The sequence below is a fragment of the Malurus melanocephalus genome, unplaced genomic scaffold, assembly GCF_030028575.1.
Source record: "Malurus melanocephalus ecotype Western Australia unplaced genomic scaffold, MMel_1.1 scaffold_2, whole genome shotgun sequence".
In the NCBI taxonomy this organism is placed as follows: Eukaryota; Metazoa; Chordata; class Aves; order Passeriformes; family Maluridae; genus Malurus; species Malurus melanocephalus.
Window position 1 is genome coordinate 3979736 of NW_026623234.1, and position 15748 is coordinate 3995483.

General features: G+C 39.7%; 1 protein-coding gene across 1 annotated transcript in view; it reads right to left on the bottom strand.

Annotated features, from left to right (window-relative positions):
• LOC130573155 (transmembrane protein 263-like) overlaps nucleotides 1–15748 on the bottom strand; it is a 200515-nt gene that overhangs the window by 176522 nt on the left and 8245 nt on the right. Inside the window, exon 2 of the mRNA XM_057365408.1 lies at nucleotides 11626–11716. Within this exon, the coding sequence (XP_057221391.1) occupies nucleotides 11626–11716 (91 nt within the window). The remainder of the gene's footprint in view (nucleotides 1–11625; nucleotides 11717–15748) is intronic.

Consider the following 15748-nt stretch of genomic DNA (forward strand, 5'->3'; position numbering starts at 1 on the left):
ACTCTGACAACAGCGGCCATCACCGAGAGCGGTCTGYTTCAACAATGCCAGTTAAAGTTGCCGTTTGCCATTCCCAGATTTTATCAGGGGTGTTCTAACTGCGCAAGACAGCTGAATAAAATGTTTAGAAACAAATACCGGCAATACGGGAGTGAACAGGGAAGGTGCCGACGCAAGCCCAGGAGAGCAGCGGYTGAGGCTGCCCCAGTGCAGCCGTGAAGGACAGGCTGCTCCAGCCCCTCCCTGCGGCACGCTCGGCAGTCGGCTCCTCAATTTAGTTTTAAGTGTTTGTTTTTAATCGCACATGTCGGCATACAGGGTGGTTAACTTACAATGTGTCACACAAAACAAGAACAAGCTTCCCAGTTAATCAAAAACCAACAAAACGTYTCATCTCATATTAATGATACTTGGATCAGAGCCAGGAGGAGTACGTTTGAAAGCCAAGATCCCTCAGCTTTCCTCACCATCTTAATCACCGTGCTATACACTGAAGTTGCTAGAAACATGAACATCAAGAGCCGACCTCCTGTATGGTAGCACAAAAGAGGTTTTTACTGATGCCTGCGGCTGCATCTCTCTTCCTCACYGGAACATTGAGGAAGCCAGGCGAGCTCCACAGCACGCGAGGACCCCAAGCCTGTCCTTACGTTCCATACAATCTCACATGTGTGCTACAGGTACTSCTCAGCTGGAGAACCCATCCTTCAGCCAATGCTTTGTGGGAATGATGCGAAGGTTCACTCGTTCCAGTTACACCCACACTTTCTCCAGAGGCATTATACACCCGTGGGCATCCAACAGCTCTTGTGCTGACAGCCAAGCACACGTGGCCATCCAGTGGGGCAAAACTGGTAACATCCAAACAGAGCTGAATGCAGAAACACCTCTCTCAAGAGCTGTGTGGGCACGTGTTAAGCTTAAATCGGTGACCAACTGTATTCTAATTTCAGCYGGGTTCAGCTAATCACAATCTTTTAAACATCTGCAGATATCACAGGAAATTTCCTTACATAATGTAAAGGAGATTTTTAGGCAAAATTCAATCTTAGTAAATGTGGTTCTTTTCCTTTTACAGTGTAAAAGTACAAGATATGTAGATGGGAAGAATTTACCCACTTTCCTAACCAATTAAGTCTAATATTTAGAGAAAAAAAGAACAACCCTCAAGGTGCTAGGAACAAAATACTGCAACAACAGTAACAGTAACATTGTAAAGCTATGAAAACACTGAACCWAACTTGAAGTCTCAATTTGCATTTCCCAGAGTGAGCCCTAGCTTCASTATATTGCAATAACATTGTATTAAATCTTGGGGGTTTGTTCTTCAGCTTTTGGAGAGGTGAGTGAGAAGTATTGGGCCCTTTACACTATCACACTTTCCAGTACTGAATACATACAAACAGCTAGCWGAACCAAAGAGGATGACTTCACATAATTAAGTAGAATTATTCCACTTTTGTATTCAAGAGGTATATGGGAAACCTTTGCCCTTCTGAGGCGAAAACAAACTAATAAAAAAAAAATCCAGAACACATCATCACCACATACCAATCTCCAGAGAAGTTTGGAGGATGGGGCAAGAGGAAGGAAACAAACTTAACAGTCTTAGCTCTGAACTTCTGCACAGGACAGAACCTTCATTGGTTTGATGATAACTTTACAGGAAAATTAGTTTTAAAAAGGTAAAAACAGTAGGGGTCAACTACATTACCAGTTGCTTAGAACCTTAAGTGGATGAAACAGTATTTAGGTGAATGCCTCACTTATTCCAAAAACAAGGTGTTAGTTGTAAGGAAATAAAATTAGTTAYAGTTCAAGACTATAAATCTGTTCTTTCTACCGTAACAATATTCTGATATACTCATTTAACAATCCCATATGCTAAGACCCTTTCACAATTCACAGAAATGGCCAAATTTTTTGCATTATCTGCAAAATAGATGTRATATTTTACATAAAGAATACTTCCTTTTGGATACTATCTAGAAAAATACATATCTTTTTCATGATACAAGATAAAAAATACAAAGCTACCTAAACTTTTAGAGCAGGTATATCCTACTGAATATAACATGCTTTGTGCAAGAACTGAAATCAGTAATATGTTAGTGGTAGAGAGAGGGYATAACAAAGAAGACATAAAACACAGCTTTAGCTAAATTCTTTATGACTGTGCAAGTGTCAGATGGATAGAAAGAGGACAGATTCCCCATAATATGCAAAAGAAATGTATCACAATTGTTTAATAATATTACTTATTAATAAGGAACATGCACTGGTCCTCACTGTGTTCACAAAATAAAAAAGAGATCGAATTACAGATACTAGTGCAGGACCATTCTCTATAAAAGTTGTTCTAGAATTCCACCCAGTTTCACATTAGATGAAGATTTTCTCTTAGAACACTATTCTGGAGGGTGAACAAAGTAACACAAAACCCCTCACTTCACAGCTATTTCGTGAGCCCATAAACAGCCTTTGAAAAAAAATATTCTTCAGAATCAGATTGGTTTTTGTCATCCAAAATTATCAGTCCAGAAGAGGCCAGATTGATACAATTGTGCAATCATACTGGTAATCAAAGTAGTGGCTCAAATTGTTAACAAACAGCTGAAATCAAAGCAGGAAGCCAGCCTGAGACTACAGATGTTTATGAAATGTTAACTGGGCATTTCACTYAGTTCTGAGGCAGAATTAACAGCCTCATGTGCTGACCTTATGATTTAATTGTCTGCTATAATACTCTGATAGTTTAGCAGTTCAAGATATCATCGTTGTTAACACACTAATATATTGATTCAATTTCACTCCTGACCTGGATTTACTGCATTGCTTGTTCTTATTTAGTACTTCAAATTGTAGGTATATGTAAAARTGAGACTTGCCTGACTTTTTTTAGTCCATCAGGAACAAGCAAGAACCATTTCCATTTTCAGCTTTCAAACAGGACTGATAAATACAAGCCCGAAAGATTTATTGTGCTGCTTTTGGCTGGGGCAGAGTTAATTYTCTTCACAGTGGCTGGCATGGGGCTGTGTTTTGGATTTGTGCTGAACACAGTGATGATAATATAGAGAGATTTTTGTTATTGCTGAGCAGGGCTCACACAGAGCCAAGGTATTTTCTGCCTTCCATACTGCCATGGTAATGAGAAAATGGGGAGTGCATGGGAAACTGGGAGGAGACACAGCCAGGACAGGTGACCCAAACTGACCAAAGGGATATTCCAGACCACATGACATCATGCTCTGCATATAAAGTGCAGGCAAGAAAGAGAAACGGGGATGTTCAGAGTGATGGCATTTGTCGTCCCGAGTAAGCTTTAAATGTGATGCGGCCCRGCTCTCCTGAAGACAGGTGAATATCTGTCTGCCCACGGGAAGCAGTAAATTATTTCYCTGTTTTGCTTTGCTTGTGTGMRCAGGTTTTGCTTTCCCTGTTAAATTGTCTTTATCTCAACACTTGAGTTTTCKAACTTTTATCCTTCCAATTCTCTTTGTGAGTCTGCTGGTGGARGARTGAGTGAGSAGCYRTGTGGGCCTCRGTTGCTGGCTGGGATTAAACCATAACATTTCTTTAAGAACAATTGTCWGCATCTTTATGTTAATGTATTTGCCCCTCAAAATGCATAATATATCGTAAAAGAACATACATTATTTTACACAATTTCATACATCTCTAACTCATATAAAAACAGCGACAAATGTCTGCCACATCAGCCAGGTGGTAAGATACACAGTGCAAACCTCCATGGCTGGAATAAAACACACSAAGATGTGTCTTCCGACAGAGGCTTCCCACTGACCTTTCACACTGAAATATTTTTACATTTGGATGATACGCTTTACTTATAGTTACTGTGCCTGGGCTAGTGGTAAAACTATTGTTGCCCCATCCTACGTGCCAAAGACCCTCAGGGAAAACCAGACAGTTACACACTTCACAGCGTTATTGTATTAACAAGATCCATTGATAAGAGGTTTCCCACACTTAAGTTATGAGAACCTTTCCTCTGGAATCCACCAGGCATTTGGAGGCTATTTATGCTGCCATTAACAGCATATGCTGTGCACACATKCAACACTCAGTGACAGAATGATTTGCAGGGCATGGAGTAGGCTAGAGAAAAGGGATGCTGAGCTGTCAAAGTAATGTCTCATTAAATCATATGAAAATAGTAGAGAGGAAAGAATAGGACAGAGGGAGAAGTGGAAAAAGAACAATTTAAATAGCTTTCATGCTGCTTCTAGGAGAAAATGTAACATAGCTGCTGAATGGAAGGTGCCTGTTGTCAGCAACAAGCATACAGCCACAGGAATACAGAAGGGTGGGGGCCCTAAAAGAGGAAGAAAGGGGTACACACAGACACTGTTTACTAACCACATTTCAGATTGTCAGTTTCCCCCAGAGAACTAAATCAAATAAAGCACGAGAAAGCCAATATAGCCAGTGGAGAATTTAAAAAAGGAAGAGCCTCAGCTTTACTAAAATAATGACGATGAAAAATTTAATTAGAAACACATCAGAACTTTTGACGGATGTGAAAGCGTTTTATAATCTACCAGAAATACTGAGGCAGTCTTTGTGCACAAGACTGAGCTGACACTACAGGTCATTTCTTTTGCAGAAACAAGAACTGGTTTGGCCAACAGAAGAGTGCAGCAAGGAATCTGTGCCTTAAGAGACAGATGATACTGAAATGTTGCTCTTCAGCCTCAGGCCATTTACAGAGGTAGCTCAAGAAATGTTTTTACAGATGAGAGGACACACCAGGTACATAAAGTCCCAGTTCCAAAGAACAGACATCCTCACTCTAATTTATTTTTCTGCTTTTCAAGAAACCTGCCTTTCTATTTAATGTTATCTGACAAGCCCAATCACCTTTTTGAGGATTCAAAAGGGAAAAAGAAAAAAAGAAAAAGAATGGATAACTTACATATCAGGAAATTTTTCTATTATTTATAYGTTATGATCACAATTTCTGTTTCAATTTTCAAGTATCTTCCATCTCAAAAAGCCCAAAAACTTACAGTTTGCTTTTTCACTATCCTCATTGACAAGTAAAAACATTAAYTTCTGTTTCATACACAAATAATACTATGGTTCAAGGAAGGCCAAACTACTTGACTAAAGCCACAGAATAAGTCAACAGTAGAGCTAAGAGCCATAGAATATCCTAAGTTYGAAGGGACCCAAAAGATCATTAATGTCCATCTCCTGATCCAGCACTGGACAACCCTAAGAATCACAGCATGTGCCTGAGATCACTGTTCAGACACTTCTTGAACTCTGTCAGGCTTCTTTGGGGAAACTGTTCCAGTGCACAACAACCATTTGGGTGAAAAACCTTTCTCGAATATCCAACCTAAACCTCCCATGACTCAGCTTCATGCCATTATCTCAGGTCCTGTCACTGGTCACCACAGAGAAAAGATAAGTGTCTGCCCCTCACTTTCCCCTCACAAGGAAGTTGCAGACTGCAATGAGGTGTCCCCTCAGTCTGCTCCAGGCTGCACAGACCAAGTGACCTCAGTCACTCTTCCTACGGCTTCCCCTCCAGGCCCTTCACCATCCTCATGGCCCTGCTTTGGGTGCTCTCTAATAGTTCAATGTCTTTCTCCTACTGTGGCACMCAAAGCTGCAYCCAGGACTGCAGGTGAGGCCACCCCAGGTCAGAGCAGAGCRGGACAATCCCCTCCCCTGCCCGGCTGGTGATGCTGTGCCTGATGCACCCCAGGACACTCTTGGCCCTTCTGGCTGCCAAGCCACACTGCCCTTTTGCTTTTGTTACATGAYCACAGAACTGCAGAGGTCAATCCAAGCTCAGAACATCTAACTGGCTACTAGACTAAAAAAATGCAGATAATTTTAAGAAGTCCCCTGTAAAAGGATTTGACTGTTGGACCTTATGAGGTAGCACACTGAAGAGAGTGATTTGACTCAGGAAAGTAGAGATGGGCTCAGCAGGTAACACAGCTTTGCACCGTTTCACAGAACTTCAAGATACTAGTGTAGTAGACCACACACACATAAGCAYGTAGGAGACAACACTAAGTACCACAGGCAACTTTGGTGAAGTTACTTTACAGCACAAAAGGCAACAGTATTTAGTAGAGAGCTTGATATTGAAAGGAACTCGAATTTCTATTAACTGCATCATTTTCCAAGGTCATTTCTTGGAGGTTATTTGGATATAGGCAGTTGAGAGACAGACATACTAAACATTACTTGTAGGAAGAAGATGAAAAACAGTGTAGATAAAGTTTGCATCATTTAAATCTTGGTATGACAATAGTTGCAGCAGACATTTGGCCCAACAATAATCGGAAAAGTACCACCCATTCATTAAAATTGGATCTTTTATAGGCATATACCTTTTTAACATTAAACACTGTATCATGGACTTCAACTGAAGGTCTCATGGCAGATGAGATGCCTGAAAAGGCATGTTGTTCTGGCACTGCTGGTTTCAATCAATTGTCATGTTCTTAGAAGAGAATACACCAATATGAAGTTAACRGTCCAATTTCAGACATTTCAAATGGATGATAGTACCTCAACTGGAACACAACTGTACCTTATTTTAGTTAGATCTCTACAGATAATACATCTAGGTAAAATGCTTGTATCAGAGCTCAATCCTGTATGAGCAATCCACAAAACTCCCAGATTCTTTGGATCAGAGATTCTCAAACTGTGGATAAGGAGTCCTAAAGCTTCCTACGGAAGCATGCAATATAGTTTTATCCTGCAGAAGATATAAAACACCAGAAAAGGCTACATGCTTCCATGGAGGCAGATTATAAGGCTCACACAAGATTCTGTGTTCTAAACTCGTGCAAATCATCTGATTTACAGTAACTATCTCTGTGTATTCTTTACCCACAGCAAGTGTAAAACAATTTGAATTAAGAACACCACAGTTATTTGGAAAGTAAATTTCCCAAGATCTGTTATATACTGCAGAGCTGCTAAGACCCATTGCTTTTAATAAAGCTTTACTCCACAAGGCCCAATCTGCAACAAAGAAGGAACATTTTTGCTAGGTCTGAAAACTGCAGAAGAGGTAGGAGTTCAGACACAAGATTCAGGCTTACTGCCAAACTAATCATAGTAGGTTGGCTGATAAAATCATCATACTAAGTGCTTAAAGACCACAGAAGAAAGCACWGGTTTGTAAACTCCCAAGAGGGACTATCACTGTTCACCAGTGGCAAAGCTTTGCAACCAGACTGTAGCCCCTTGAAATGAGTTTTGGTATACACAGCACTACTTAACAATGTAAGGCCAAAACAAACGACAGCCATACCACATTATCAACAAAGTAGACCCTCCTGAAATGCATAGTTTTTAGCAGTTCAACAGACCAAAGCTACTTTTCTCAGAAAAAAAATCAGTGTAATAAATTGGAGATATATGCAGGAACGTCAGAAAGAGACTTTAAATATAGAGGCAGTACATTTAAGGTAAAGAATCACACGATGGTCGAGGTTGAGAGTGACCTCTGGAGATCATSTGGTCCAACCTTCCTTTTCAAGYGGGGTCACTTAAAACAGGTTACTGAGGACAATGTTCAGATTGCATAAAAGGAAGAATTTTTTTACAATGTGCATGGTGAGACAGTAACAGGTTGTCCAGAGTAGTGATGGATGCCCCATCTCTGGAAACATTCAAGGTCAGGTTGGATGGSGCTCTGATCARTCTAGTCTAGTTGAAGATGTCCCTGCTCATTAAAGGAATTTGGACTAGATGACCTTTAAAGGTGCTTTCTTACTCAATGATTCTAGGATTCTGTGTGCAGATGACTTCTGAATGTCTCCATGGTAGGAGRCTCCACAAACTCTCTGAGAAACCCATTCAAGCGCCTGATCATCTTCACAGTGGAAAAATGTTCTTTTAYAGTTGTGTTTCAATTTTTTTCACTGCCACCCCTCCTGTAACCAAGCACCACTGAAAAGAGTCTGAACCCATCTTCTTTACACACTTCCCTCTGACACTTACACACATTAGACTGCCCAGTCCTTCTCCAAGGACTCAGTCTTTCCTCATAGGAGAAATGCACCAGTTCCTCAATCATCAAGCAAGATGAGGCTTACTGATTCATCCAATAGAAGAGATCAGATCTGAGTCATTCAACAAAGGAGGTGCTGACATTTCATAATGGAGAACGYCACAGAAGATTTAATCACCACCAGATTTCATTGCTATCACTTTGCTTGATTAATCTAATGGAAAAAGACAGAGAAGCAAAGCAATCATATCAATTAACACTGCACTGTACTAAATGATCAGAAACAGAACTCTGAAGTGATGGATAAGGAACAGATACAGCAAGGTGTTGCTGTACTTGCGTAACTAAATCTAGTTCTCTCACTGTGATCAGACTTCCATTTAACATTCAAGATCACACAGAMTCTACCTGAAAGTAGCTCAGATACATGGCAACACAGATCAGCCACGCTGAAYTTCTTGCAAAGAAGGAAGCAGTTCATACCGTTTCAAGCAGTAAGCTCCTCTGCAGAGCTCACTGCCCTTCACCGTGTGGCAATGGTAAACCTGCCCTACACAGCCTGCTCTGTGAAGTGCTAAGTACACCAGCACTCCAGATGCTAATTGCTACTGCTTCCCTGTGCCTACACTTCAAATGAGGGGAGAAATAAAGTATGTTAAAAGGATCATAGAGATACTAAAGAGGAAAAGGAATTTAAAAAAAAAAAAGTGAATGTGAATGGATGATGATGCCAAGAGGTAAAATATCATTAGGGGATAAACGGCCTTCCTGAGGAAGAGTGTGGAAAGCTTTCCTTGTAATATCACAAAGTAGCTTACGGGAGGGGAGTTAATAGGTTTAAACACTTTCTCCGGCTCGCTGGGATGCGCGGGAGCGCTGCCTGGAACGCGGGCTCGGGCATGGCCGGGCCTGCAGCGCCCCCGCGCGGCCGCCTCGCCCCGCTGCGCTCCCCACGGCACCGCCGCTCCAAGGAACGCTTCCCCGCACAACGCAAAAACACCTTGTGGTATCTAAYATCACGCACGGGATCCATCCGCACAAACTGCACTTATAACTCATTTACTCTGCTGACTTAGTTACATATAAAAGAAGTTAATTTTAACAGATAAAATAAACAGATTCAGGTTTACRCACAGATACCAGCCCTTGCCTTGGGTAGGTCTCATTTGGTATTTCTCTTGCCCCAAACGCGGCCAGGCTGCCACACAACAATGTTTGTTATTCTATACCAGTTGTTACCCACACTCCCACCTGTTCCATTTAGTTATCCACATGACAGACGTGTAAAATCGTCCCATTATTTGTAGAAGGCCATGCYGCAGCACTGTTTAGAAATATGGCAACGCATAAAGGGCAAACTTTCATTTTACTGTAATATTTACATACGCCCTCCTTTCAGAAGGGCAGTAGATATGCTGTGCAAGATAGGAAATGAAGTTACTGTGATGCAATCTGGTGAAATAATGGATTGTGCTAGACAGGCAGACTCTGGAGAGCTTTCTATCCCTTACACACACATTACCAGAAGSCAAGCAGACATGCTCTCCAATTCATAGATCCCAAGAAACAAGAGTGCTGTAGTCACAACAACATCATTTTATGTATTGTAAAGCATTTGATTTAACTAGGGTCTTCTATCAGAAGAAATCAGAAAACTGAAGAGCAGCAAAGATAAGAAGATAGCACTCAGAATGGCATTTAAGTCAAAGAACTTCAAAGATCTTTTTCTTTCATGKGGTATTTGCAAACATTCCTGTAACTACACATTCTTTGTAGTAATTCTGGTTGGTCTATGTTGGTAGACAGCAACTTCTAAGGAACACTTCTGTTATTCAACTCCACCAAAACCCAAAGTCAGCTACAAGTTCAGCATAACCCTGATTGCTTTCCTTCAGGACAAATTTTTCCACTTCTTCTCAAAAGTAGACTCCAGTTTCAGCTGTGCTCTCAACATCCCTCCTGTTTTGCTACTCTTTATTTGACATCATTGTAAATTCAAAAGGTACATACTAGGCTCAGACTTTATCCACTGTATCACTGCTTAACCAAATCAGCTCACCTGTTACAATTATTTTTCCTCACACCAACAAAATGGGCATATCCAGACCACATACTTCTCMCAGACTATCCAAGAAGTCACAGGAGTATTAACTCTGACATATTTCATTGTCATYCAAACATACAGCAGGGTTGCAGGGAGAAGCACGTACTTTCAATTTAAAAAAGTTGTTTTGTAAAAATACTCGGCCWCATGGGAAAAAACCCTTCTGATGACACAATTCAAAGCCATAGTCCAAAATCTAAGCCTATTCCTGATAAACTCAGACAAGATGGGTTTTACACTTCAGGATATAGCCTCTAGGCTCATGTAATCATCAGCTTAGGCTACCTACAAGAGTACTTACTTCAACAATGCACTATCATYACATGCTAGCTTGGCATTACTTACAAAGAAAGGAGTGGGAGGGAAYATCAATATTATATCCTCCATGGCATCTTCCACCTTTATTTCCTTCTGGCTTTATAAGAGTTGCAAAATAAACCTGTCTTTCACTTACCTCCATATACTGTAATTGTCAACACAAAATATATGAAATGGCAGAACAAGAAATTACAACTTAAGAAGAAAACTTTAACAGAATGCTCAACAAGAAGGGATGGTAGCAGCAATTTCCTAAAACCATCTACTTGGTTCATATTCCCTTTAAGAATGGCTGTCAATAAAAATGCTGTATCAGCATCTTGTTCTCATAAACAAAAAATATAAAACACACTTATGGTTCCCAGAGATATGTCATGGTATTTTAACAGTAAGTTGCTAATAAGAACCTCAGCACTCTCTGGGTTGTTTAAGCCAYCCAGAATGATTATGAGTGATTGTCTTTTAAATGCCACTGAACTGAAGACAAAGCCCAGGATGTATCATCACTTGTGGCAATATTACCTTCAAAAGAAAGCAACACCTATTTTGTTGCATGTATACAATGTCTGTGACTTCTGCACAGTGGGAAAAAATCTGTTCCCTGTATAAATCCAGGGCATGTCATTGCAAACAAGGTTTTTAATTAAAATTGGCATTTTTGAGCCTCCTGCAGACAGACAGCRTCTCATTGCCTCCTCCTCAGATGGCTAAACTGGCTTCCAAGAGAGACAGTGAAAAGAAACAAAATCACTAGAATACCTAACTTTGACAAGTCTCTGCTGGGGACAATTTCAATAGCAGGATGCTGCAGAGAGAGGCAAAGAGAGAAAAGACGACTACTTRGGAAGTCTCCCCTAATGAAGACTCAAAACATCACAAACAAGTCAGTAGAGGAAGCATCTTATTCTTAAGCCYACAGACAGGATGATCAAGCACGAAAATTTTAATCAGAAACCATATTGTTAAAGTGAATGCAGAACAGTGTCAGCACCTCAGTGGGTAAACCCTTCTTTTGAATGCAAAAGAAGGGCTTAGGGACTGGATAGACCTCTGGCTGAGAGGTTGGCTAAACTGTYAACTCTGACAAAGCTTTATCCCTCTCAGACAACAGGCAGAAAATCAGAYTTCTTGGCCAGAACATTTTCCTCAATTTATTGCAAAGAGTTTATATTGACTGCCAGCACTGTACCTTCAGGAGGCTCTTCCTGCAGATGAGGAGGCAATTCTTCACTTGTAGTCTCAGTTTCATCATCCACCATCTGTGTTTCTAAGCTAGGRCCCTGCAGAACAGAACAGCAAGAGGGGGTAAATTGCAGAAAGTTCACACAGGAAGCACAAAAATGGTTACAGGACTGGATAATATGCCAGACAGCAAGGACACATGGAGCTCACTTTAGCTGATAAGAAAGAAAGCTGCTGGGAGATTYGTTTGCAGTCAAGTTACAGAAAGGGAAAGTAAAATAAACATTCAAAAAGAGAGCTTTTCAAGACAAAGCAAAGTTACAAAAGACTTAATTGACTAAAAACCAGAAAAGGAACAGTGAAGCACAATTTCTAAACTGCTATTTCCAAAACACATAATGCAATAAATTATAATTTCCATTAACCAAGGGTAGCAGCAGATTCACCATCAACTGGAATTTTCAGGATAAAAAAAACCTTATCTTTGTCCTATTAAGACTACATTCTGAAATATCACTTTTTTTCAAGGAAAACAAACTGAACTGGTTTACAATCTTCCAACCTATGTAGGTCCATTGACCATRGAGTTTTCCCCTACAAGCCCAATACATCCATTTGTGTCTTCAAGTGTAATATGCCAAACTAACCATTCCTGAAAAATGGAAYGGACAGTACTGGACTACCCTTCCACATTTTGTATTTCCATGTTCCAGCCTTCATGATCTTGTAARGAGGCTGCAATGTTACTGCTGGAAGGACATCAGCAGAGTTAAAAGATTTGCAGCTGAACTCATTTTACACACACAATATTTTAATGACTTGTGGAGTTATAAAAGGGTAGCTGCTTTTTCAGTTTCAGACTATCACAGGAAAAAAAAAATCCCACCATCTGCTTCCCCCCAAATTCACTTTTTTTAAAGTAAGAGCAGAGTAAACATTAGGCATAGCTAGCGGATTCAGAGGAAAAAAACTGATTTTCTTTGCAACGTTAGTACAGTGAAGAGTGAAACRACAAAGTTAGTAGTCATTAGGAAATTAAGCTTTTGTGTGCCTTGAAAACATGACTGGGTTTGTAGTCTGAACTATCTGAAAATGTGTACTAACATTTGCAGCTGGAATGTTAGAGAAATACAGCTGGTACATCAACAGCTTGCAAAATGTTATTATTTGAACTCATAGCCCAAAAGCTGCAGTATTTATTTTCATTCTTTCCAAACCCTGTGACTGCAAGGTTACCCCCAACAGCATTGAATACTTTCTCTCTTTCCTCAGTTTGCACATTATGAAGAATAACAGGTTTTTCAAGAGGTGYTTTGTGAGAAACCTTGAAATCTTGAGAATTCCTAGTTCGTACAATGAAGTTAGAAGTATTTTCTACAGAATACCTCCASCTCTTATCTCACTGATAACTTACTACTATATGTATTCACCTACGATACAGGGAGCTTCTAAAAGGAGTGTTGTAAACATAAGAGTTTATCACACTTCAGCATGTCTGTCTAATCACCGAAGCCAGTGAGTAAGTGCGCCTAGTTTGGTACTGAAATTCACTAATTAAAATGTAAAACTGTTAACAGTAGATGAAATTCTAGGTTCTCATATACATATATTGAAGTAGTATTTAAGGCTCAAATGCTGACAGGTGTTACTAACAAGATTACAATAGCTTTTTATCTTGTGTAAGCATGTCCATTGCTTTTTTAGTTATATTTGCCAAGTTCAAGTCACTGGGCCTGCTGCAAGCTTGATAATCAATATTTTACTTATCTACAGTTYTGGCAGCACAGTCATCTACAGGAATCCAAAAAATCCAGGAAATTATCTTCTAAGAAGGCTTGTAAGTGTGTTAAGGTTGAGACAGACAACTTTGTCTCAACTTTTCATGTTACACTATCATTTCAAGAGTGAAGCATCAGTTACATTTTTTTCATTTTAAGGATCCTTGACAGACAAGTAAGGGAATAGGATACACACAACAGTGTAAATTACTGGCTTGCAGGTTCTGTAATAATCCCCTGGAGCTGCAGCTGAGTCAGAAGGCATGYATACAGATTGCTTCTGCTCCAGCACTCCCTCAGGAGCATCTAGAATGCAGGAAGATGTATCAACARTTCAGAACATCAGTAGATATTAACTGTACAATATTCTTTCAATTATTTASGGCTTGTATAGCCTCTTAAATTGGGAATGAGGTTCTATTCCTCACTAGAACCACTAGAGAAGCACAAGCTTAAACAGATATTACTACAGAAAGGTTATGGTGCAGAGCGTAGGAACATACAACTACTCTCCAATGACAATCCCCATCCTCAACAGACAAGCACTTCATACAGTTCCTTCCAGCACATGATGAGTTTCTAACTATGAGCATTATTAAAACTCAGTGGCAACTTTTCTATGGCATATTTTAACACAAACTCCAAGCTGAACAAGTAAACTCAAGCAGAGGCAATACCCACGCTTCTGAAATGAAGTAATAGATGTGAGAATTTGAAGTAGCTGTCTCTGTCCCTCCCAGCAGTTTAATGAATTCCAAGGAAAATTAAAAGCTTTGTATGTACTCAGCAAATTATTAAGATCAAGAGAAAAATCCAATAGGACTTCTTACAGAAACTCCCTGAGAAACATACAACCCTCTGTTCTGACCACACTGCATCACTACTGAGCTTACAGTGCAGTTTAACCCAAATACTGTGGACTGCTGTGACCTGGCAAATTAGTGTTTGTGGTTTTATAATGTGTTTCATAGAACGTTATGTATTTATGGATAGATAGAACTCCCAGTACTGAACTAGACAAGTGTGACAAATCACATACAAGCATTTCAGAGTATACCTCACGCTTTTCCACAGGATACAGTACTTTTGAGAATAATTCTGACCACAACTTCAGTGATATGCTCGTATTTTCAGTATATTTAAAGACTGTATATTTTACAAGAGCTGTGGTAAATCCATGCATGACAGAAAGCACTATCCACTCAAGGTCAGTGTTTTCCATAAAGTACAGAGTTATATTTATGACACTGAAACCAAGAGCTCCATTTGTCACCACATTTCTACCAACAAAGGATTTCAGCATGGTCAATCACAAGAAGAGGCACATTATCTCAGTCTCAGCAGAGTAATAAGTACTCAAAATACCTACACAGTTCAGGAGCAATCCCAACACCAAATGATCAGTGTCAGCTCATTTTKCACGTAAGTCAATACCAGCATGAGACTGTCACTGCAAATGCCCTGATATGGGTCATCCTCTAAAGAGTCCCTACAGGCCATCTCGAAGCAACCAGAAAACCCTACCTCCACCACYATCACTTCCAGGCCTTTTAGACTCTACTTTTGTACTTAGCATTATACACCATAATTAATCTTAAACTGAATTCTGTCACTTGACTGTTTGCTGAGTCAGGAATTCCTTTTGCTAATGAACAGCAAAATACAAAACTCCAACAAAGTCCAAGAAGGGCAACAATAAGGGAAGGCAATCAAAATTGTTTCTAAAAATAAATTTATCCTGTTAAAAATTATTCATGAAATTGAATGAGTTTGGGGAAAATAAGTTCAAATTTCATTCAGAGAACCATGTATCTTAAAATTCTGCTCCTTGTCATCATTCCTACTCAACCCCCAAAAGACMAAAAAAATTTTTTACATTCCATACCATAAGCAAAAACAGAAGGAAATACACCATGTTAATGYTTTTTTCCATTATACTCAAACTTACTGATAACCTTTTCCCACTTTCAGAACAAAAGCTGGAGGAATCGGATTCGGCAGCAGTTTTCAGTCTCAGTTCTTAGACTATACTTTGGAAATAATTCTAAAATCTGCAGTTTTAGCTACTATTTTCCTTGCACAATTTCAAGTGAAAATGAAACTTACTTCCTGATCTAAACCTTTATATTTTCATTCTTGTTTTTAAACACTTCWTTCATTTACATTCTGGACTTGAGCCTAGAATCTCCCTTCTTTCACCATAAAAAACTGCCTCATTCCTTCTAAAGCCTCTCCTTAAGAGTCCACAAAGTCARACTTGCTTCTTTCTATGCAAATCCTCAACTGCCAGCATAAATCACATGTCCTCTGTCCAGCCTAACACTGACTTTCGGACCTAATATTCTATGTAGG